General features: G+C 34.8%; 1 protein-coding gene across 3 annotated transcripts in view; it reads right to left on the bottom strand.

Moving 5' to 3' along the window:
- The window catches only part of Wdr7 (WD repeat domain 7), a 333,762-nt gene that overhangs the window by 112,314 nt on the left and 196,481 nt on the right, over positions 1–24,967 (bottom strand). For all 3 annotated transcript variants that reach the window (XM_046419459.2, XM_046419460.2, XM_046419461.2), the window contains one exon: positions 20,426–20,647. In XM_046419459.2, coding sequence (XP_046275415.1) covers positions 20,426–20,647 — 222 coding nt within the window. The remainder of the gene's footprint in view (positions 1–20,425; positions 20,648–24,967) is intronic.

Genomic DNA, 24,967 nt, shown 5'->3' with positions numbered 1-24,967 from the left:
TTTCATTTGACTCTGAAAACATCCTGTGATGAATATAATATTAGTTTCAATTTTTAAAAAATATTTTTAGTCATAATTGGAAACAATACCTTTATTTTATTTATTTATTTTTATGTGGTGCTGAGGGTCAAACCCAGCGCCTTGTACTTGCTAGGCGAGCGTTCTACCACTGAGCTACAACAACTCCAGCCCTTAGTTTCAATTTTGAGGATGAGAAAAAGTGCTTCTCAGAAACCTTAACTAACTTATTCTAGATCATGCTGTTCGTATTGCTAGAATAAGGGTAACCTAACTCCTCTGTTCTGTGTATACTATGTACAATATAGACTTACAAGTCAGTCTCTGTTCTGTACCACACTAAAGGTACTATCTACAAGAGGATTTTATGTGTAATGTTGCAAATGAAATGCATCATATTATTTCCTCCTGATAAAACCCACTTTACAGTTGCTGGATTAACAATATAGTAAGTGCAGAAATTACTGTAAGATGTATGAAAAGTGAAAAGCCTATGTGGGTGGCTGAAATTGTTCATTGGACTGCTCTACATACACTAACATGAAAATAAGTCAGAAAGAGGCAGGCAAATATTATAACAGTTGGTGTCCCAGCCTTCCCACTATTAACTCTGGCCTAGTTAAACTGAGGTAGCAATGCTATTTTTCTTTCTCTCGAAATCTGTAGAGGGTGTATCAAATGTGAGAGCAAGATCAATTCTATCCTAAGACAGTAAATGGGCTTAACATCAGACTTATTTCAGTTTATGGGGAGAATATAACTGTATGAACTAAAATATGCATTTACAGAACTATATTAGAGAGGCAGGAAAAAGAGAAACATACCCCTTTCCCTGCAACAAGTAAATTTCATGGTTACTGATAGTTTAAAAAATCATTTTGTTCCACATACAACACTGTCCACATATGTAGATGCCATGATCTGAGTATTTATGTCCCTCTAAAATTTATATGGTGAGACCTAACCTCCAAGGCCAGGGTATTGAGAGGTGAGGCTTTTGGTGGGTCATGAGGTCATGGGCACTAATGGGATGAGCATCCATGCAGAAGAGGCCTGAAGGAGCTCGTTCCATCCTTTGCACCATGTGGGGATATAACAAACAGAGCCACTGACGAGAAACTGGCCCTCATCATACACCAAATCTGCTAGAACTTGCTCTTGGAATTCCCAGCCTCCAAAACAGTCTGCAATAAATTTCTGTTGTTTATAAATTATCCAGTCTAAGGTATTTTTGTTATACTAGTCCAAAGGGAATAAGAAGATACTTAAAGAACAGAACAAACTAGTTTTATGCATCATATTTTTATAAAAGTCAAAAGCTAGAATGGTCCAAATTTTTCATCTTGCAGATCAGAAGACCAAGGATCAGAAAGGTTATCATGGCTTAATCCACACTAAAGAGCAGGTACCAGAGCAGTTGAAGAAGCCAAAGCTCTCATATCAAAACCCAGCATTCCCTTTATTGTAATACACAGCCTGCATAGTATATGGCATTCATACCCCAACGCTGAACACATTGTCTGGCACTAAGGAAGCACTAAAAAAAAAAAAAATTGGGGGGATGAATGAATGGATTCTATTCACATTACTCATTTATACTTTACCTGTCCTTCGAGGTCTTAGTCAAATTTTATTTATTTTTTAAACCAAGACTTGCTGGTCACTCCAAGTATTTTTTTTTTAAACCAAGGCTTGCTGGTCACTTCAAGATTTGCTGGTCACTCCAGGTTTCTGTGTCACTTCTTATTTATGCCATTCAAAGAAATACAGACTCAAGATAATTCAGAATTAGCAGGGACCTTAGAATGATCTGGCTCAGAGATTTCTAATCCTGGCTGATGTGTATAATCTTCTGATGAGCTTAATGAAAGCAGATTCTTGGCTCTACCATAGATCTACACAATCTGAATTCAGTCCACTGGCCTGAGTTCACTATTTTGTGGGACAGACAGGAAGTTCCATCTTTAGACATCTTTTTTTTTTCATCATGTAAAATTACAAACATAAACAAAAGCAGAAAGAAGAGTTCTGTGTAATAAACCTTGCAGTATGCATTATCTGACTTCAGCCATTTTGACTGAAGCCACTTTATAACCATTGCATTGACTACACTCATGGCCCATCCTGCTTTATCTCTACCTTACCCACTTCCCCAGCACTCTGAATTACTTTATAGCAAATCCTACCTATAAATACTGCAGCATATATGCCCAAAATATTGGAACATTTATTATCACATCTTTAAAAAATGATAATTTCTAAAAATTGTTAAATAATCAGTCAGCCTTAACATTTCATTGGTTCTTTCTGCCCCCATTTTTATCTGACTGTCCCTCTCTTGACTGTCTCTTTCACTCCTTTTTCTTTCTTTCCTTCACTTATTTACATTTGTCTCTTCCAATTAGAATCCAAATCTGTCTCTTAAGCTACAGTTCACATCCCTTTGCCCAGGCAGTTCTTTATCTCATTGAGTTTCCTAAAATCTGGATTCTGCTGCTTGTGTTTCTATGATAATATTTGAAGTGTTCTGACCTCTGGAGTTCATATAACTTGGTTGAACAGATTCAGGTCTGAAGTGCTGACTTTCTTAGATGTTCTACGCACTTCCATGAGAAGTGTGTAATGCTTGCTGCCTCCATTATGAGGATATTAGGAGATCCTGCCCAGGTCCCCTAATCCTTTGGGGGGACAAGTAGTGATACTGTATCAACCCTCCTTCATTCATTGGCTAGATTACAATTCTGAAGGAGAATTTCCTCTCCTCAATCATGCAGTACATATATATTTTTTAAAAAACAGTATAAATTCTTACTTTCCTTTATTTACCAATTTTTAAAATAACAATGTAATTCCTTAGCATAATTCAAAAGTGAGGTTGAGGTTGATATGATTCCCCTCTCACATCATTTTAAATCCTTGAATCAAAGCAAATTCGGTAGAGAGAGAAGAGGGGAGGGGAGGGGAGGGGAGGGGAGGGGAGGGGAGGGGAGGGGAGGGGAGGGGGGATAGTAGAGGATAGGAAAGGTAGCAGAACACGACAGTCACTAGTATGGCAATATGTAAATCAATGGATGTGTAATTGATGTGATTCTGCAATCTGTATATGGGCCAAAAATGGGAGTTCATAACCCACTTGAAGCAAAGTGTGAAAGATGATATATCAAGAACTATGTAATGTTTTGAACAACCAACAATGAAAAAAAAGAAACAACTGTGACTATTGTCCAATTGTTCAATAACCTAAAAAAAACAAAGCAAATTCGGGGTTTCTATTTCCATCCACTGCAGTTATTATTGTCTTTTCACTTCACTTACAATATTTATATAAATACATAAATTGCTCTGGATTGAGTCACCGTGTGTTGAGGTACTGCCTCATCAGATGACATTTTAAACACTTTTAGCACTTCTATAACTGTGTAATATATAGCTTACTTCATAATAAACTTAAATAAAATTTCAACTAGCTATCATTACTACTAAAAATAAAACAGACTGCATTTCGTGAACTGTAAGTCTTCAGGGCACTAACACTTGTATCTCTAAATAAAAGAATAAAAGTAGTTAAAAACTAACACATTTTCTAATAATTATTATAATTAAAAAGGGGAACTAATACAATGGAGGAATACCTCCATTGTTTCTTTGGAGGATAAGATATTCCCTAGATTTTAGGCTTCATTTTAGCTTTTAGTCTTCAGCAAAGTTCTGCCTTTTACACACTAAGTCACAGACACGTCTGTGAGACTATCTATATATGTTCTTGTACTTGAAAATAACTTCACTTTAATAATTTGCATTCATAATACTTATATTAATATTTACTTCAATCTGCTTCATCTCCTCCCATTCTCTCACTGCCCTATAAAACATACAATAATTAAAAGTTCTGTAGTTTATCTGGAGATTCTGAAGACAGAAGCTAAAGAAAAGAATATCTGAAAGGGACGTCTGCTCAGCACGATGGTGCACTTGAACACAGACTTACACAGAGTCAATTAGTAATTCTAAGTGAGAACAAAGTGCAGTTCCTTGGATTCTTTCTTTCTCTCAGGAATGAACTATATTCCTTACTTGATCTCTTCATGTGGAAAGCCAAAATGACTGTCAATCTCTACACATTGGTAGGAGTTGTAAAAGCCTGATAATATCCAGGGTAAAATCATACAGCATTTTTTAAATAAAAAGGCTACAAAAAAAAAAAAAAATTATTGTCCCAAGTCAGGCTACCTTTAAAATGAATTTAGAGGCAATTAAATTTAAGGGCAAAACATTTTAATCAACAGCCATGTTAAAGGCAGAGGTTTTTGTTTTTGTTTGTTTTTCAAAAATACACTGCATTAACAACTAGTTGATTATTTTTATATTCAAGATAAAACTGTTCTGCAAATTTATCAACTTTATAAACATTGCTTTAACTGCACTTTAAATGTAAAGCTGTGAATCAGTAAATAATCCTCTGGATGACACATTTTAATTTAGATGTATTGTTGACCACCATTAGCTGGAGTCAGACTAGGTCACAACCAACATTTTTAAATAATTTCATGTCTGGATAACAGAATAAAATGACTACTTCTTACCAGTGAGGTGGCACTGGGAGCCACCTGCTGTCCTTAGTCTTTTTTTGTTGAGAAAATAACCTAAATTTCAATTTTCACTAAAAATGGAAAAACAAATGTCAACTGATCGTTGCTTTATTAATGGATATTCACTTTATATAGCTTGACTAAAAAATAAAAATAAAAACATCATTGCACAAGAATGAAGATTATTAAAAATAATCAAACTAATTACAATTTCATTCATTGTATTTAAAGATATTGATGAAACACCACCTTTAGAAATGTCAGGATATAAAAGTACCAAATAGCCAGTATACATCTGTAATCTCAGCAAGTTGGGAGGCTGAGGCAGGAGGATCCCAAGTCCAAGGCTAGCCTGGGTAACTGAGAAAGACCCTGTCTCAAAATAAAAATGGCTAAGGATACAACTCAGTGATAGAGCTCTGGGTTCAACCCCTAATAACCACCACCCCCAACAACACACACAAAAACAGATGCATAACCTTAACAGTGTATGATGTACTTTCAAATATTTTTGGCAAGGTTTTCATTAAGTTTTAAATAAAAGCAAATATTTGCCACCCTAGGCACTAAATACAATACCACCATTGGCAATCATCTTGATATTTAAAATCAGAAGGCAACAGAGTTCAGAAATAAAACTCTAGTATTATGTGAGGTGTTGGGAAGGCAAACTCATAAGCAAATTAGAAAGAATTAATCAGCAAGGATTTATATAATCCTAACACATTGTTCAGAGATTGTTATCTGTTGACCAACATATTTTCAGTCAATACCACATCATACCTCACTGATGCTAATTACTATAGCATGGACTGAACCATAAATAAATCACTCATGCGCTTTTACTTCCCTTAACATAATTTTGTCTGTCACCTGTCCAGTTGTTGTTAATTTGGGCTCTAGTTTATATAATTTGCTTTAATGACTTGGTACATTTTCAAATCCTAGCACAGCTGATACTTCACTATTTGGCTGAGCTGTGTAAAACTGCCAATACTTAACCATCTTTGACTTTCAAAACTGTAAATTCATATGGCACAAACTATAGCTGATACTTCATAGTCCTTACGACCAATTCATCTGCATCATATGCATTCAAAGGGACTAATCACACAGGGCTTCTATCTGTGTGCACTCAGGTTACTAGATATATGATTTAAAGAAGGTACTAAAGAAAGGTGGTTAACTTTTCCATCTTGTTGAGCATTTTAAAAATTTTACATTTTTGAGTAAGCACAATTATATATACATACACTATATTAGTGCTCACAAAAGCAAACTCTACAGTTACCAAAATTAACTTGATTGACAACCTATAGGTTCAGCATTACGATTTCTGGGCAAAGAAAACAGACTGAATGACATACTGCATACAACTATATAATACTGCTATGCTTTAGGACTGGCTGCATCAATATTTTAGGACTTGTGCTTCTGCCCAGAACTCTTCTCTTCCCAGAAGCAGAGGGGCCTGTTCCACTACAGCCAACTGCTGCACAAAGCAATGAGAGGTCACAGAACCCCACACTGGAGACATTCGGAGCAGACTGCCCTGTAATGTGACAGTCAGTCAAACAAAGTAGAATTTTAAATGAGCTTGAGCTTAATACATTACTTCTCTTGGCTTGAAACTCTTTTCCAGTGCTTAAAAAAAAGTCCAAAGAATTTTCCACCTGCCAATAGTATTCTCTCTGTAAAGCATTCAACACAAAAACACTAATAAATCCTCAGCTTGCCATTTTTATTCTTTCTTAACTCCCGAATGCTGTCCCAGTGAACTGACAACACTGCTAAAATGGATGGCACTGCAACATTTTACAACATGTAATGGTACTGGACTGCCTTTTCTATTTTGGAGAAAATACATTATAATGTCCACTGGGACTGAGGATAAGAGATTATAGGAACCATTTCTCCAGTCTGATAAAGTACCTAGTAGCAGGCCCAGAAATCCATAGCAATTAAAAGCCAAATAAAAGTTAAATATAGAATTTGTACATCTATTGTACATTATAATCAAAGATCTGATCTTGTTAACAAATCATTAATTATTCCTTATCACTAACATCCCTCTGAAGTAGGAAGTAAGTGATGGGACATTACTAGGCCATTGAAATGCAAATTTGGGGGAACCAGTTGCCAACCATCATTTATTTATCTGTAAATGTAAAATGGGGTTAGTTGTGCTTACCACACACAGGCAGAATTCATTTTTTTTTTTTTTTTTTGAGGCCTGGCCTATTTCTTTCTGTTTTAACCTATCCCCTTCAGTAGCTACAAGACTATGCACCTGTGATAAGGGTACTTCTCAGAAAAAACAAAATAGTGAACAATTTCATTATGGTTTGCTCAAAACTTATGGAGAATATAAACAGTATTATAAAGAACCAAGTGGAGAATGAAATTGTAGTGATCAAAAGTTCTCACCTTATGAGACCATATTTGACAGTTATAATAATAAATTATTCCTCCTGGTCCAGTGACATTTTATAATATCTCCAAATCCATTGTGTTTCCCCCTTCTTTGTAACACTGGACCAGGACTCTGTAAATCTCTCCTTTTCCAACTAGTGGAACATTAGGCTTGTCAACAGAGAAAGAGACTTTCCTCCGAGCAGCTCTGGTTGGCCCTTGGGACATGGCAGGCTGCTTCAATGGACCAGCTTGGACCACTGGGACACCCTCAACAACAGTGGACTGCTTCTGAGCAGCTCCAGCTCCCATCCCACATTCTCAGCCAATAGTATGCCACTTTAGGCTCTGTCCTTTGGCAAGTTTCATCACCCAAGGTCTGGGTGTTCCCCTAATAGCCATTGCTTCCTTGAAGAAGTCTAATTTCAGCTTCCAAGAAGTCCTTTCTCTGTCTTTGGTTCTTTTATTATTTACTTTATCTTACCCTAGATGAGTTAATAGCTGATATTTTTACACCCACTATTTCTGGATGCTTAAGAGTCTCTTTCTGACTTATTTTATAATACTTAACCACTTTCTACTATTAAGAAATTCTTTTTTTTCAATTTCCCTATATAAACACCCGATGTAGTTTGTGTTTCTTGATGTATATATCTCCTTTCTTCCCCACTGCCATCAAAAGTTTCAGGATACAATGTGATGCTATCTTAAAGGAACTGTTTTAACTGCTCTGGGTAGAGACTACTTGACCTATAAAGCTTTGACAATTTTCAAGAAGATTCTGTGTCTTCATTTCTTCACAAAATGGAGAAGTAGTACAATTCAGATCCTATGAAAATTCTCTAAAGTGCCCCATCCAATTTAATCTATGGATGACATGATGAAATTTCTGATAGTAAAAGTTTACTAAAATGCTCAATGTGTCAGTTGCAAAATTAATGATGTTTATTTTTTATATATGTCCAATGAGTTCAGTTCAGAGACCACTCATTAGTCATGAGATTAATCCTATTTACCTAAAGTAGAAAACCTAGAGATTTGGAGCAAAAATCATATAAACAGATTGATGTGTGCACACATATGCACCCCCTAACACACACACAAATTAAAAGTTTAAAATACATATTGAATTCTCAGGGATTATTTCCCAAATGACTTCTTTATGCATATGCCAATACTTATTTCAATGGAAATTAAAAACTCATTTATTCTTAAGGTTTACATGATAGTCAGAAATCATTATCACAAAAAGCATTAGATGTATTCATATTAGGTACTATCAAGATCAATTCTGCATAACCTAAAATGATTTCTTTTTTTCTTTTTTCAGTGATGCTGGAGATGAAATCCAGGGCCTCGTGCATGCTAGGCAAATGTTCTACTACTAAGCTACATCCCCAGCCATGGAATTTTTTTTTAAATAGTAAAATACAAAACAAAAGTTAATAAATAAAAAGCATGTTATATGGGGACCTGATTTCCATTGGCAGCTTTCTTTCATGTTCCTTCAAGGAACAAAACAATTGCAAGGGATACATGCAGAAGGGAAACAACTGAGAAACAAAACATGCCTGAAGTTTAGGGCAATACCCTAGAAACACCTTATTATACTTTTAATGTAAGAATTTTTAAAACTTTCTTGACAATAGTAGGAAACATTTTTTTAATTTCTCCTTATAATTGGTAATACACAAAATTCAGTATATGGAAACATCTGCTCTGACATTTTGTCTCAACTTTATTTCATTTAATACCCTAGGAAAAATACACCTATTTATTTATTTTTCCCCTTTTTTATTGGTGCATTATCGTTGTATGCAATGATGGGATTTATTGTGACATATTTGTACTTGCACACGCTATAACAGTGTAATTTGGCCAATATCACTCCCCCACAAAAAATACACAGTTTTAAAACACAGGATGATAGGTAAGAAACATGTGAAACAATGGAATAAATGTGAGTGTGGAAAATCTTTCTATTCTATTCAATAATGCAATGACATATACTATCATTGGGCTTATGTTTTTAACTCTATAAAAAAAGAAATTTTTTTATTTTTATTTTTTGTATTTTTACTTGTTGATGTACCTTTTTAAAATTTATTTATATGTGGTGCTAAGATTTGAACCCAGGGCCTCACTCATGCCAGGCAAGTGCTCTACCACTGAGCAACAACCCCAGCCCATTTTTATTTTGGAATAATTTTAGAATTATAGAAATTACATTTTGTAAAATGTCTCTTGGGTGGGATTGTTGATGTTTTCTCTTGACTAGTACTTTTTGTCAGAATTATCACAGAAGGGATTCTATGCCCTCCCCAGTATATCATCTCAGGGGAAATATGATGTCCATATCCCTTACTACTGGCAATAACACTAATCACTTGGTTAAGGTAATCAAATATAGTGTAGGGATATATTTTCCCTTAGTAATTGATAAATATCTTGGGAAAAGATATTTTAAGGCTACATTAATAACTGATTTCAGCATCCATAAGTGGATATGATCTGCAACAATTACTACTGTAGTCTTTACCTGATAGAGATTTTATATTCCTTCTCACTCCTCTATTTATTAACTGGAATTTTTTGGTAAGAGCTCTCCCTTCTTCCACATTTATTTACTGACTTACATTGGTATGGATTATAATTCCATAAAACATATCACTTATTTTGTTGCTCAAATTCTTCTAGTTTTGTCTATTGGAGGCACCATCAGGTTGGCCTCATGACCCTCTGACATGCACCAATCCTTTTTAACCTGTTCCTCTGTGTTTTGACACAAGTTTCTAGACTCATCTTTCCTTTCCCTGCCACAGCCCTGGAATCGACCACTTCTCCAAGGAATTCTAGGTATGGACATTGTGTTGTTACTCTTAGGCCCTTTCAGATGTCAGAGCTAGGGAACCCACATAAACTTACTAATCAGTGTACCTGATTGTATCTATATGTATTTCTCTTTCTCTCTCTGTTTACCAAAAGCCATGAGTTCACACTGGTTACCTCAAGGTTTATTCAATATTCTTCCCTTTCCTTATTTGTAACTGAGAGACTCATTACTATTTCCTAGGTCACTGGCTTTTAATTTCTTAACATGTATGCTTATCTTAGTAAAAATGGAATCATTAAATTTTAAATGCTTTTAAACTTCAAAAGACAATGTTTCATTCTTTAACCATTCACTTTTTAAGCTTGGAATCCTACTGACATATATATAAGTATACATTTGCATGTTTGCTAAGAACATGCATATGTACATGTTGCATGGGTCACAAGTGGGCTTCTCTAGACATAGCATGGGGCAGGCTCACAAGAAAGTAGAGGCAGCTATTTTCTGAGGTTATTAAACCAACTTACACTCAGTGTAAAAACAGTTCTGGTTCAAACATCTCACTAAAATTTGATGCAGGTGAGAAATAATAGTGCTCAATGCTTTTAATTTGCATTTTCCTGATAAGTAAGCTTAGCACCTTTTCAATTTTATCAGCCACTCCTTTCCTTTCTAAGAAGTACTTTTTCTCAACCTTTACCCTCTTCTCTCCTATGCATTTATCATTTACTTACTGTAAGTTAATTATATAAAGGTGTTTAACCCTTTCTTGTCAGTTACCTATGTTATAAATACTTTTTTCTGTCTTTGGCTTCACTTCTCACTTGCTTTAAGGTAGTTTGAATTAACATAAGTTTAAAACTTTGACTTTCTATCAACTGTTTATGGACTCTTTACCTTTCTTAGGTCATATTTCCCCATATCATCTCTATAGTTTTGAAATGCTTTCGTCTTTCATGTATAAGTCTTTAAATCCACATGGATTGGTTTTGGGGGGTGATGAATATTAGGAATCCAATTTTGTTATTTTTTTCTTATGTTAGCAAATGGTAATCATACCATTTATTAAGCAGTTTATCCTTTATTTCACTGATCTGTAATGCTAGATATAAGCACAATCAAATTCTTCTGTATGTATGCAATCCTCTCTGCTATTTTGTTTCATGAATCTTCTGGTCTCTCCTGCACCAAGTTAATACCGTATTAACAACTATAAATTTATAACAGCTTTTGATATGAGGTAAATGTAATACCTCTCTCTTGTTCATCTTCTTTAGCAATGAATGCCACAGATTCTTCTCCTCTACTGCTCTCTCATATGCATTTGAAAATCAGTACGTAAAGTTTATTTATGAAAACAATAACGACAGAGACACTACTGGTGTTTTGTTGGTGTGGATGAATCAGAGATATCCTTATGGTACTGTATGCTGCTCTCATAAAAAATGTGTATCTTGCTATTTATCTGTGTCTTTTAAGATCTCTTCCAGTAAGATCTCAAGTTTTTTTCTATAAATCTTAGATGTAATTTGTCAAGTTCATCCCTACATATTTTATATTCCCACAGAAGTACATAGGCTAACTTTTTTATTATTACCTATCTCAAGAGTTAAAAGGTGGAATAAATTAGCTAATATTTGTAAAGTACCCAAAATCACTCTGTAGCACTGTCAAGAAAACATCAGATCAAGGTTATTTTAAAACTAGAATTAGCAATGTCCTAGGTGTGGTGTGTGCGGGGTGGTGGGGGTGGGGGTGTTCACTGACAGTACAATGCTAAAGCCTGCCATTAAATCTACTCCTCAAGCACGAGTGACAAGGAATTAAGACACTTGAAAATTAAATTGAAATTGAAAACTTAACCAAAGTAGCACATTAGGTGGTTGGAAAAAAGAGTCATACACCAATGTTACATCACATTTTAGAACAAAAACTGTTATAAATCTTTGTTTTATATCCTTAAGATTCCTATAAGGATATAGTTCTTCCATGGCTGTTATATTTACAAACTGAAATCTTTTTATTAAAGTCATTTCAAAGTCCTTTTGTAAACTAAAGAGCAAAAAGGGAACACCAGCAAGTTTTTTAAATGATGTATAGCAGATGACAGTTGTACTTCTTTTTTTCTGTAAATAGCTAGACAGTAATATTTCTTACTTTGCCATCCATACAATTGCTATAGCAACTATTCAACTCTGATGATGCACAGTGAAACAGTCAGAGATACTATGCAAATAGGTGGGTATGGCTGTGTTCCAATAAAACTTTATTTGCAAAAACATAGGAGGCCAGGTTTGGTCTATAGCCATGGTTTGTTGATCTGTGCTGAATAGAATACAGTACAACCATATTCAATATTACCAAAAGTCCATGAATCTGGAGATGAGTGGAGAATAAATTATTTAGAAATAGACATTATTTAGGGAGCTGAACTAAGTCTTATAGAGGGAGGGTAGAAAAATGCTTTAAAGTTACATAGCTTCAAACACATGCAAAAACATAGGGAATATCTGGTATAAAGCAATCAAAATAGACTGGGCAAGTTCCAATAGCATCAATAAATATAAGCACTCTATTTAGGATAATAATATATCACATTAATAATTTCATAGAACTCTATTATTTTCGGTGGAAGTGACCTTAGAAATAACCTTGTCCAACTTAGTCATTTTATGGAAGAGGAACCAAAAGCCCATACAGTATAGTGAATTAACAAAAAATGAGAGCAAATTAAAGTTATTTTTGGAAAACACGGATGAGGTTACATCATCAGGACAGTTAGAGTATATAATGCAAGTGTCAGAATGCAGTTAAAAATGATAAAGATGTTATGCAACATAAATTATTTACAAGTTTAAAACAAAATGAGTCAAAACTTCTATTTGATCTTAACTTAGTATGCTGATGTGGTTAAAATGAGAAGGCAATAAACATAGAAATTCATCCAAATATAAATAAAAAAATTATAAACATACTTAAGGTTTTCTTTAAACAATAATGTGACCAAAGAAAAGTGTATTTTTACATAAACCCTTTGAGAACTAAAGTACTGTTCCACAAACAGTGGGAATTAATAGGAAAAGAAAATCATGAGCTTTGGGAGAAACACATCTGGATTCAATATCTTCCAAGGCAGATAACCCTGAAGGTAGTTACATAATTTTATGAGTATCAGTTCACTTATATACAAAATGTTGGTAATAAAACCTACTCATAAGGGTTTTGGGAAGGTTTTAAAAGCAGTACATATACATTTTTAAAGAGCCATTTTTTTCCCTACTCTGCAAACATTTCTAGAAACAACAATGAAAACATCTATAAAGCACTTATGTGTGAGGCACTTTTCTAAGTATTTTACACACACTGATTACCTAATCCTCACAATAACTCTGAGGCAGGTGCCATGATTATTCCTGTTTCCTAGTTAAGGAAATAGTTTTGTGGTCACAGAATATTTAAGGTCACACACCTCTTAAGCCATGATGGCCAACCATCACCTGCACCAAGTCATGAAATTGCAACAGAAAGTCTAAGTTACCTAAGAAATTAGCTGAGAATAGTAAAAATGTCATTTATTTATTCTGATTAGTTCCCATTATCTCTTCCACTTGAGAATATAACAAAAATGTACAATTCATGCATTAAAGTAGTTTAATGATCAGAACTACCATAAAACACTCAATTTAAAATAACTGTAACGGATTCCATCTTCTACTATTCCATCTAATAGAATCTCTCTATTCTGGCTACATATCAAAATTACATATGAAGCTTTAAAAATAACCCTTGTGAATCTCACTCACACACCTGCCTTATAAAAACCTGTTCATGACTGAGTGCCTAGCCAGAGTGGAGAATCACTATCTAAACTCAGAAGATGTCATGGCAAGGCCAGGAAAGTGGCACCTAGTACTGGGACGGTTTTCCAAAATAAAATTACAAATGGAATGCTAAGCTAGCGGGCTGAGAAGAAGAAGGAAGAAAGCAGGGAGGGAAGGAAGGAGCCAGATAGGAAGTCCGATTCCTTCTGAGTACCAGGAAGGCCAGGTTGGAAATGTGAAGAAAAAGAGACACAGCAACAGCTCAGCAACACAATGAAGATGTCTATTCTCTTGCCACTGCTTATGGAAAATGGTTGTCTACTCTTCTTGTCATTGTTCCTACTTTCTTCATAACTTGCAACTATCACTGACTTTGTCCTAATCTTGCTGATCAAATCTATGACGACTGGGGATGGGGGATGTAGCTCACTTGCCTAGCACCTGCAAAGTCCTGAGGTTGAACCCCATCTTCACCAACCAACCAACAAACAAAACCCCCCCACACAATTACATATACCATGTATTGGGGATTTGGCTTAACTTTATTCTAATTTAAACAGCTAAATAACACTTAGGAAATAAATTCATTGTAAAATCAATCTCGACCTATATTAACTAGTAATTAGGCAAAATATGTATGATTAGAAAGTACAGGGAGTTGGAGGAAAAATATTTTCACAAAGTAAGCTATGAAAAAACAACATCAAACACAGAGAGCCTCAGAACAAATACAACTCTAAATACAGGTTCATAAAAATAAAATATCCCTTAGGCAGCATCTAATTGATGCTTCCATTTGGTGGTACTGAGCTGAACTCATCAAGAGGGATGTAGCTCTCTGTTAGTTTTTAAAATCATAATAACCGATAAGCAATTATTTGACAAACTTTTATAGTGATCCTTATTCGTTTTTATTTTAATGACTTTCTTTTGAGAACTTAATGGACTCTGTGGAGCCTTTTTCCAGAACAAAACATGAAGCGCATAAGTGTGGCATTTTCAATGCAATGTCAGTAAGACCATGTACCTAGCCAGCTGAAGAACCCTCACATTAGATTGTTTCTAAATATCCACTATGGGGGGAAATTCATTTTCTCTCATTTAAGTATTTTATGCCACAGATGAAAGCCATTTCCAAAGTTCAGAGGAGTGGATTTTCTATGTGTTTGTGCCTCCCCAGCATCGGCACATCCCTAAATGAAAGATTCAAAGATGCTCATATTTATGGGTGATACGGCATGTGCTGACCTCCCTCTCTTTTGAAACAGCACTTTGGAAGCCTATGTGTCTAAGACATAGGAAAGCTGTGTGAAATGGCAAAAATGCTGCTCTAGAGTTGAAACCCAGGTGTTTAAGTTCATGCTTAGTTACTTTTTAGCAGTACAATCTGAAAAATAAAAATAGTCTAAGGCCTCAACTTATTGTCTGCAGAAGGGAAGTTTAATCCAATTTCACAAATTTCACAAATCTTTAGTAAGTATGTGCGGTAGTACGAGGCAAAGCTTCCATTTCCTCCTCTGATAATCAGGAACAGAAATAGTACTTATTTGAAAGGACTAGAAGATTAAATAAGATAGCACATGTAAAGGGCATAGCTAAATGCCTGGTGGTAAACTGTCACAACTCAACTGTCATTATGGGTCTCATATTTTGTCAGGTGTGTGATAAAAATTTCTGTCTTGAAAGTTAATGAAAGATATGTGCAGAGTATTAATTAAAAGGAACCTAAATAAATGGTGGTCCCTTCCCAGTCCATTTCTGTTATGACAGAAAGGTGAACTGGAACATGCAAGGCAGCCACATATTCCCACAGAAGCTGGGGAGGCAGTCCACCTCTCCCCCTCCAGAAGGACTTGTGTTCCCAAAGTCTGGGGATGTTAGTGGCTGGCGAGTCTCAGCTGAGTCTATGTCTGGCTTTGCAGCAGGAGAAGGAAGGCTGTCTTATCCAAGGTCGGTTCCTTCTCAGGGCACCCTGATCCAGTGACTGTCCGACATGGGGATAGTAAAGTTGAGCCCCAAGTCCCAATTGAGGCTCAAATTGGGGTAAGCCCAAAGGGTTATCCCAGTCCCCAAGTTCCCCAAGATTAACGGAGGTTTTGTATGCAACTAAAACTCAGATCAACTTCTCCCCTGTCCAATCCTGCTTCTTTCATTCCCCTCAAGCTATTGATCCTGGGAATACTCACACAAATCTGTCTCCAAGTCTGCTGCTTGGGGAAACGACTTATGACATTTGCCCAAAGTCAAAAAGCTAATGAGAGATCAAAATGGAATTTACTACAGATGTGCCAGCATAATCCTACAATTATAAAATGAGAAGAAGAGGCCAAATGAACAAATGAACCAAAAGACCTACAAGTTAAAACTATAAATAGTATTCTAAAACACCCTACTAATGTCTCATTTGTGGATTGGAATAAAAATGAAGACAGATCTCTACTGAATTCATTCCACGTGAAACAAGGAAATATCCACCCCTCCTCAGGCAGAAAAATGGGAAGGAGATGAAGGAGGTAAACTTCTTGGGATGTTTTGTATTTCACTTCAGAAACAGAAACTAAAACAGGGGCTTTAAAGTCAAAATATTTTCTATCAATTATTTTATGAGAAGATACTATAACCCAGAGGGATGGCTAGCTTCCCCAAAGGACGTGAGTTAACAGAGTAGCGTAATCTACACCACTTGTTAACTTCAGAGTTCTTTCAGCTTTTTTTATGATTTCAATATATGTAAAGTTTAAGTCCTAAAGAAAATTTATCCAGACTCAATCTAAATATAAAGTGCATTAAAAAACTAAGTGACTTTTGAATTATGTATTACTGTCATTTTTTCCTCCCATCAATGTGGACAACTTGGATTTGACCATGTGAAAAATGATGAGTCTTCACAGAATAGCTCTGTGAGGAAGGTAGAACTCACTATCTACACCTCTAACTACGTTAGCAATTAAAGATCATCAAATATTGTATCTTAATGGTCTTATCTCAAACTTAGGATACTAATTGTTATCTCATTCAATACGATGCCATAAAGAGTAAATATGTAGTGGTAGCAATGCATTCCAGATGCCACATAAACAAACATGGCAGCACATGCTGAGCTTCTGGCAGGTGAGCATTAATTATAACAGGTTAATACAACACATGACTGACTGAAAAGAGCTGAGTAAAACACAGTGGGCAGCACACACATGACTGCTTCCAATCAGGAGTACAAGATTTAAACTGAAAAAAATGAAGAAAGAAAGAAAGAAAGGTCCCCAAACTCCCTGTGGGAGGCAAAGCTACTACCAATGAAGGTAAGCCACTGAATTAAAAAAAAAAAAATAGAGTAATAGGAAGGAAGAAAAAAGCCAATGTATGATTACCTTTAAGATACTATATTATTGCAATAAAATAGAATAAGCATAAGAAAAGAGGTAAGTATCAAAGATATTTTAATTGACTGTAATAGGTACTATAACATTCATTTCATTGATGCACTACTCCTTGCTTGCTAGAAACCTCTCAGAATCTCTCTTTCAAAGAAATAATCATGAATACAATTTGCTAAGAAGCACTGCCTTGTTTCATTTCCATATCTAGACTATTAATCCAAGATTCTCAAAGAATCATTTAGCTCTTTAAAATGTTCAGGTGTCACTTGTGGAGGCACCCACCTGTAATCCCAGCAATTTGAGAGGCTGAGGCAGGAGAATTGAAAGTTCAAGGCTAGCCTCAGCAACTTACAGAGGCCCTAAGCAATTTAGTGAGATTCTGTCTCAAAATAAAAATTTTCTAAAAACGGGGGTGGGACTGGGGATGTTGCTTGGTGGTAAAGCACCCCTAGGTTAAATCACTCATATAGATAGATAGATAGATAGATAGATAGATAGATAGATAGATAGATATGTATGTTCAAGTAACTTTATTTACCTTGCTGAGAAAACCCAAGGAGGTACAGTGTGGAAGTCCCTCCCCATAGCACAGGTTGACCCAGGATTTCCCTCATGCTACAAACACACCTTGGGATGCCTTCACATGTTCCCCTGTTTTTTAACAATCAAAAGAGAAGTTCTGGCTTTTTTTTTTTTTTTTAATACCAGGGATTGAACCCAGGGATGTACTTAACTATTGAGCCACATTCCCCAGCCCCTTTTTAATTTATTTTTAAATAAATAGATAGATATGTATGTTCAAGTAACTTTATTTACCTTGCTGAGAAAACCCAAGGAGGTACAGTGTGGAAGTCCCTCCCCATAGCACAGGTTGACCCAGGATTTCCCTCATGCTACAAACACACCTTGGGATGCCTTCACATGTTCCCTGTTTTTTAACAATCAAAAGAGAAGTTCTGGCTTTTTTTTTTTTTTTTAAATACCAGGGATTGAACCCAGGGGTGTACTTAACTATTGAGCCACATTCCCCAGCCCCTTTTTAATTTATTTTTAAATTTTGAGACAGGGTCTTGTTAAGTTGCTTAGGGCCTTGCTAAGTTGCTGAGGCTGGCCTCAAACTTGCAATCCTCTTGCCTCATCCTCCCCAGCTGCTGGAATTACACCCAGCCAAAAGGGCAGTTCTAATGCCCTTCAATTCTTTTATTAATTCCCAGGACATCTTTGAAATATATGTCTTTGTAGTCTATCATAGGTTTTTAAATCTCTTTTCTCCTAACCTTTCCTCTTTTTTGAGTTGCAATAGCAACAATTTGCAAATGGAATCATCACAGTTAAAAAATATCCAGAAGCAAATTCATGAATACCAGAATTTTGTGTGAAGATAATGGTAAATAGAAAAGTGATGGTAACAGTGGTAGTCTACATAACTAGGATAAGGTGATGTAAATTAATCTGCCTAGTAATTCAATCAGCAATTCATTAATCTACTATGTTCCTATATTTATAATATGTGCATATTTATTTGAGTCTATGGGAAAATTCCAAAGAAAGTAGGATTTATGTTCACTTTCAAGAAATAGTTTTAAAAGCTCAAATGTTATTAAGACAAAGTAGTTAATTTTGAGGGTAGAAATTTTCTCTTCAAGGAAAATAATAAGGATGTAAGATTTTTCACTTTTAAAGGAAAGTTTGTTCATGTTTTTTTTAATGGATAATGATGGATATCAAATAGTTAAGGTAAATTTTCTGCTTAATAATAAACTAAAAAGAACAAGAATTCTAGTTTAAACATCAATGTGGTCAAAATTATAACTTTTGCAAATGTTCAAGCTTACAATTAAAAGTTTCAACTATCAACAACAACAACAAAAAATGAGCAAAGTATAGTCATTCCTTGATACTCTTTAGGGAGATGGTGTTTGAAAGCAAAAAAGTTTGAAAATCACCAGACTAAATCATGTAAAAGTTTTGTTACCCTCTAATACTCTAACTCCAAGATTATAATGTATGCCTTGGGCTGTCTGCAATGACACAGATAATAAGTAAGCCTAATTAAAAGAGTCCTTTGTAGAGGTTATGAGATTTGATCAGGGCCTTATTAATAGAAAGCAGTGAATCTGAACTCAAGAAAAGTTGAACAGGCTAGAATTGAGAAGTGAGGACCCACATTACGCAGTCCTCTGCAGGACAGGGAAGGAGATGTGCCAGGTTGAGAATGGAAGAGGCATAAGTTTTCAGATCACAAGAAGCTAGAATTCAAGTTCAGATTTCACCACTTTTTGGCTGAGCAACTTTGAAAAAGTCATAAAAGCCTATTTTGAAAATCAAATGAGAAGATAGAAAATAAAATGGTGTTTTATTATATTGTTATAGCACATCTGTTATATGCATTGTTATAGCACAATTATAGTGTTATAGCACACATTAGTCATTTAGCTCTCTTCAACTGGGCCCCTGAATATAGCAATTTGCATAATAGTGAAAGCATGAGCAACAAAAATGGCGATTTGCTACAGGAATAGCAGAAGGGACAGTTAAGTCAACTGAAAAGCTTGCATAATAAAAGCAACTAACATGACTCTCAGTTTTACAGCAAAACTATAATTTAATGATCCAGTGAAGTGCTCTGCTGCCATAACTAACAAAATAGCATTCACCTTTCCCCCTTGTTTCGGGATAAAACCCCTCAAAGAATATATTGAGTTGTTTTCTACAAAGAATATCTTGTGATGTGATTAGTGGAATTACATTTGATGCTTACATATGACACAATTCACTACATGGTAGGCACACCTTGACCTGACCTAAAGGAGTTCTAAGAGTAAAGAACTAAAAGACCTCATTATAAAATACCCTAATCTATCATTCACATACCTGGCACAGAACCTAGGGTGGCTATGTGACACACGCCCTTTGAGCTTGGGGAATTTTTTTTTTTTAATTATAGAGGTAATTCATCATCCATCATTCACACTTTTCTTTGGGGAGAATGTTCCACACCATCCCTAACTTTTCAAACCAGATGCAAGAAAAGTTACATAGTTTAGAAATCATTTCAGAAGTTAGAAATTTTAACTTGAAATTAGCTTGGATAAATTTTGGCAAGAATCTTGTTCAAAAATGCAAAAACACAAAGTTCAGAAATATGTTATTTTAAAAAAAGCATTTAAAAGACCATGTTTTAATTTTTAAAAAGAAGTTCAGGTAACTATAACTAGAGAGCAACATGTCTAACAGATTGTACCACTTTCTAATTTCACTGCAAGCACTCTAGATGAGCTAACCCTCAGGTTATATTCAATACTCTGAAAAATTTTTTGACAAATAATATGTATTAAAAAGCAACAGATCAGCATTAGGAATTTAAAAACTTACAAGTATGTCTGGCCAGTGAGTAGTTGGATCCTCCACTAGTCAAACCAAAGCCTTCAGGAATTTGACTAGAACTTCGAGGTCTGGTCAACAATTTAGGAGGTTCAATTTCAGCACCAAATTCAGCTCCTATTACTCCTAGTAAAACAATAGCTGTCGCTTGCTTCCGTCTTTCCTCATAGGATGTTGAAATTTTTTTCATTTGTGGGATACTCGATAAACAACCTAAAAACCACAACAGAAATATACATTAAAAGCTTATCAATACAAAAAAAAATTATGATTAGAAATACATCCTTAAGCGACATTTAAGAAAGAATAGTGTTTTCAGTGAATGGCACTGGGACAACTGGATGCTGGCAAAAAGATAGTTGAAGTCTAAGAAAAAGAAATGGTAGATATCATGCAAAAAAGATTGGCTGTGGTTGCAGCAATAGTTTCTGTATGATATCGAGAATCGGTGTATCATACTTTATTGTTTTTTAAGTTACTTCAGGAAATTTATCATTAAATTTTCAAGTATTTAAATATGTCCACAAGAATAGATTTATCCTTAAAAATACTCTAATTCTTTCATATAAAATTTTAGTTATTACCCATTTTCCTTATTTATGCAGTTCTGTACAGTATATTTTAGATCATATGTAGGCAGCTTCACAATGTGTGGTGCTTCTCCAATATTAAAAAATTATTTTATAATTTCCAACATCATGATAAACCATATTTCATCGGTTACATTTCTTATAAAAACCCTAGATTTAAATGTTTAAAGATATTTAATTTGTACCAATAATATTTTCTAATGACATCACAGAGCATCACTTCTCCCTCTCAATGAAATTTTTTTGTTTTATGAAGACAAGAAATGTTAATAACAAGTATTAGCAAGTACATGCTATTACTGATTCAAAGTATGACACTGATCTGTGATAGGTAAGGTAACTAAAGTGAGGGGGAAAAAAAAACACCTAAAAGCTTAACCATACTCAGAAGAAAAAAAATCAATAATCATTGCCTCTATGTTTAAAAGGACCTTAATTCTAGACAAAGTGATATTTAACAGTTTGATAATCTATATCTCAGTACATGCATTTAAGACCAACTTTATTTATGTACAAGAACAGACACAGGAGTAAGAGCTCGGTGTACTGCATCTAAATTCACCGACTGCAGTACTAGATATTTTACTCTTTACATAGTATTCTTGAAACAGGAAGCAAACCAAGCTCCCCTCCCCCCATGTCTCAGCAAGAGCATGCTCCATAACAATAGTTCAAAGGAAAGCTCTATTCTGCAGTTGCACTGATTGTTCTGTCAGCTGACCTCTGCAGAAGGGAATTGCTAACCGCTGCCTTGCTCCTTAGCTGACAAATGAATGATCGCAGCTCCATCTATTTTCACTATGGCTGCCTCTAGCCCAGGTGCTCAGACAGAGAGCCCGGTGTGACATCTTAGATCAAGATGAATTGGCACAAACTCCTGATCCAAGATTGTTTTATACCATTTAATTTAGTTTCTTCCCTTGCTTGGATGAGCACAGCTCTGGTTATGGATTTCTATTCTAATGTACTGAAGCAGGCCCTGAAAGAAGCCAATGAAGCAGCTGCTGGAGCAGGGGACTGCAGGGATACTGATCAATAGGCAAGGCATTGACCCCAGCCTGCAGCCTCTGCAACGGCCACTGCTTGAAGGGGGAGGGGGCACAGAAGCACACATGGGCTGCTTCCAGTAGGAAATTAAACAACAGGGGCATTTGGAGAGCTCCGCCTCCAGCCCTGGCCCCCCACCTTCCCTATGTTCCTTTTGTTTAATTACCTCAATCTTGTCTTAACTCCCACTCCTGGGGAAGGAATTAAGACTTGGAAGTTCTAATAATGTACTTTCAAGCAGCCATTTGTACATTTTATCCCTACACTAATAGAAAGAATTGTAACAGGTGCCCTCTGCTAAGTGACCAAAATATGAAATCTTAATTAGCTGTCAAGTACATCACTTGGTGTAATTTAAAGTTTGGCATGTGTATAGTCTCATAATAATACTGCCCAATTGGCTATTAACACTAAGGATGCTGAAATTCTATGGTAAGCAATTTTTATCATCACTCAGATCTGAAAGGATGATAGCTCTTTGTTAACAAGGAAAGAAGTAAAGGCAAGGAAGTCCTAAAAAAGACACTGACTGATTAGTCCATGCATAAAGTCAGGTGCCCACCCCTACCACTGTTCTAAAAGTAGCACAACAATTTCTATTCTTTAGATTCTCAAATTGGAAACATCTTTAAATTACTGTTTTGGCCTATGTTTTCTGATAAATAATAAAAGGAATATGTAATTAGCTGCAATACTTTCCTACAAATAAACTAACAATTATTTAGGACATTTGAGGTATTAAAAATAAAATAATTCTGTAAAAGTAAACCTTTCTACAGTTTCATTTGTCTCATGAAAATTTGGTATTTTTTCACAGAGACATGGCTCCATTTAATCATGCTAAAGGGTGACATGGAGATCCATTTTCTTGACAGGACGGTTGATCACCCTATCACAGTAAGAAAATTAATACCTTCAACCAACTCTGTGTGGGAAACAGAAGCTGCCTGCAATAGTAAAGGACATAAATGTTCTACATTTTAAGTTGCAAACTGAATGCAGGTTTTGTGAGAAAATAATGTTTCCTCATTATTGGGTTACTTTTAACAAAATATGAGGCTTTGATTTTATTAAAACAACCATTTAATTCATATGGTGTTCCTCAAAAGTACATAATTGTCTTTAGATTTAGCATAATTGACTCCAGATTTACACGAACAGGAGTAAACACTTTACTTACAGCTTAACTAGAGCACAGGTAAAATATTTGAGAAGTTTAAGCTATTTAAAGGGCTATGAGATATTGATTACTTCATTTAAAAAGCAGTCAGAGAGTGCAACCAAGAGGTCAAGATAAATTTAACAGTTTGAAGCACTTTACTAAATAACTCTAAAGATCATGTTAATTGGCTTTGTGCAGTTCTAGGGTAAAATTAATTTTATCCTAGCTTACAATAAAAGGATTAAAAGACATATTAAGTTCTTCAGTTTTAACTGGAATAGGAATCAATAGATTTGAATTAAGGCTAAAGGCGGTTTTATGAGAGATAGACTACCAGCAGATACTTTATATCTGCAATTAGCCATATATTGATGGGGCTCTGCTATTGTATTAGGTATTAAAACCTTAGATAAGTAGGTACCACCAATTTACTACTCTGAGAAAATACTTAAAGAACTGTGTGATTTGATCTGGAAAACAGTTTTCAAAATGTGATTCTTTGTTTAGGACTGAGTATCAGAATGCTTTTTATATTTGACATATGTAAGCATATTTCTAGTAAAAAATTAATGAATAATGTGCTTGAATTCAATCAGAAGTCCCTTAGAGGTTACAACTATATTTAAAACATATCCCATAATGCAAACACACTATTGGGTTTTTTATTATTTGACCGATACATTTTATTAAGACAGGTCTTATCATACCAATTTTAGGATGGAAATTTCAGGCTATAAGATCCAATGAACATTCACAATGCTGTGAATATTTTTTGAGTTTGATATACATTTCAATATACCCTAAAAGGGTACTTTGGAAATTCAGAAATACCTATTTGCTCATGGTAAATTAAAATAAAATGATATTAGGTATTTTTCTTCGTTCTTAATATTTAATAATATCAGAATCATATGTATGGGATAGTATTTAATATGTGCTGCCTAGCAAAGTGAAAATAATTTGTATTTAATAAGACATATACACTATATGTTTATCAAAAACCATGGTTTCTGACTTAAAAAAAAAAAAACCTAACCTTTAATGAATAAACATTGGAAAAATAACTGTTTTTATTAAACAAAAACAAAAAAAAGGATATGAAAAACAATGAATTGCAAGATCTCATAGCAGAAAATTAAAGGACAGAACATAGAGATTATTTAAAATAATTTAGATTAACCTAGAAATACTTTCTATTACAATTCTTTACAGTCTTGTTTTATGGGCAATAAGCTGCATTTGTGAATATTAGGCTTTGATTAATTATTAAAGAACAGTAAACTTAGAAAAGTGAATTTTGTTAATATCGGCAATCTGGAGGACAAGAAAACCTCTAGAATAAAGCATGTGATATACTATTTACAATATCTGCATATATCTATAGTAGTCTCAGAATATCATTCAAGTTCTAGAAATGTTAGTTCATAAAACTACATAAGATGTCTACTTTTCAGACCAATAACATATCCTTCTAAAATTAGCAATTTTATTTATTTCTATTTTATCAACCCCAAAGATATTTAAAATTTGCTGTGGTACTATCAGCAGATATTGATGATAAAAAGCACATATAAAATTGTATACTAAGTAAAGATGATTTTAAGATAATTCATGGCTGTGAAAACTGCCCAATCAAAACATATTTTAAGAACTGTGGTTATAGCTCAGTGGCTGAGCACTTGCCTAGCATGTGTGAGACACTGGGTTAAATCCTCAGCACCACATAAGAATAAC

This window comes from Marmota monax, unplaced genomic scaffold (genome assembly GCF_021218885.2).
Source record: "Marmota monax isolate L192 unplaced genomic scaffold, Marmota_monax_Labrador192_F-V1.1 WCK01_AAM20220418_F8-fsc00088, whole genome shotgun sequence".
Lineage (NCBI taxonomy): Eukaryota > Metazoa > Chordata > Mammalia > Rodentia > Sciuridae > Marmota > Marmota monax.
The sequence above is the reverse complement of the archived record's forward strand: the minus strand, read 5'-3'. Positions and strand labels throughout refer to the sequence as shown.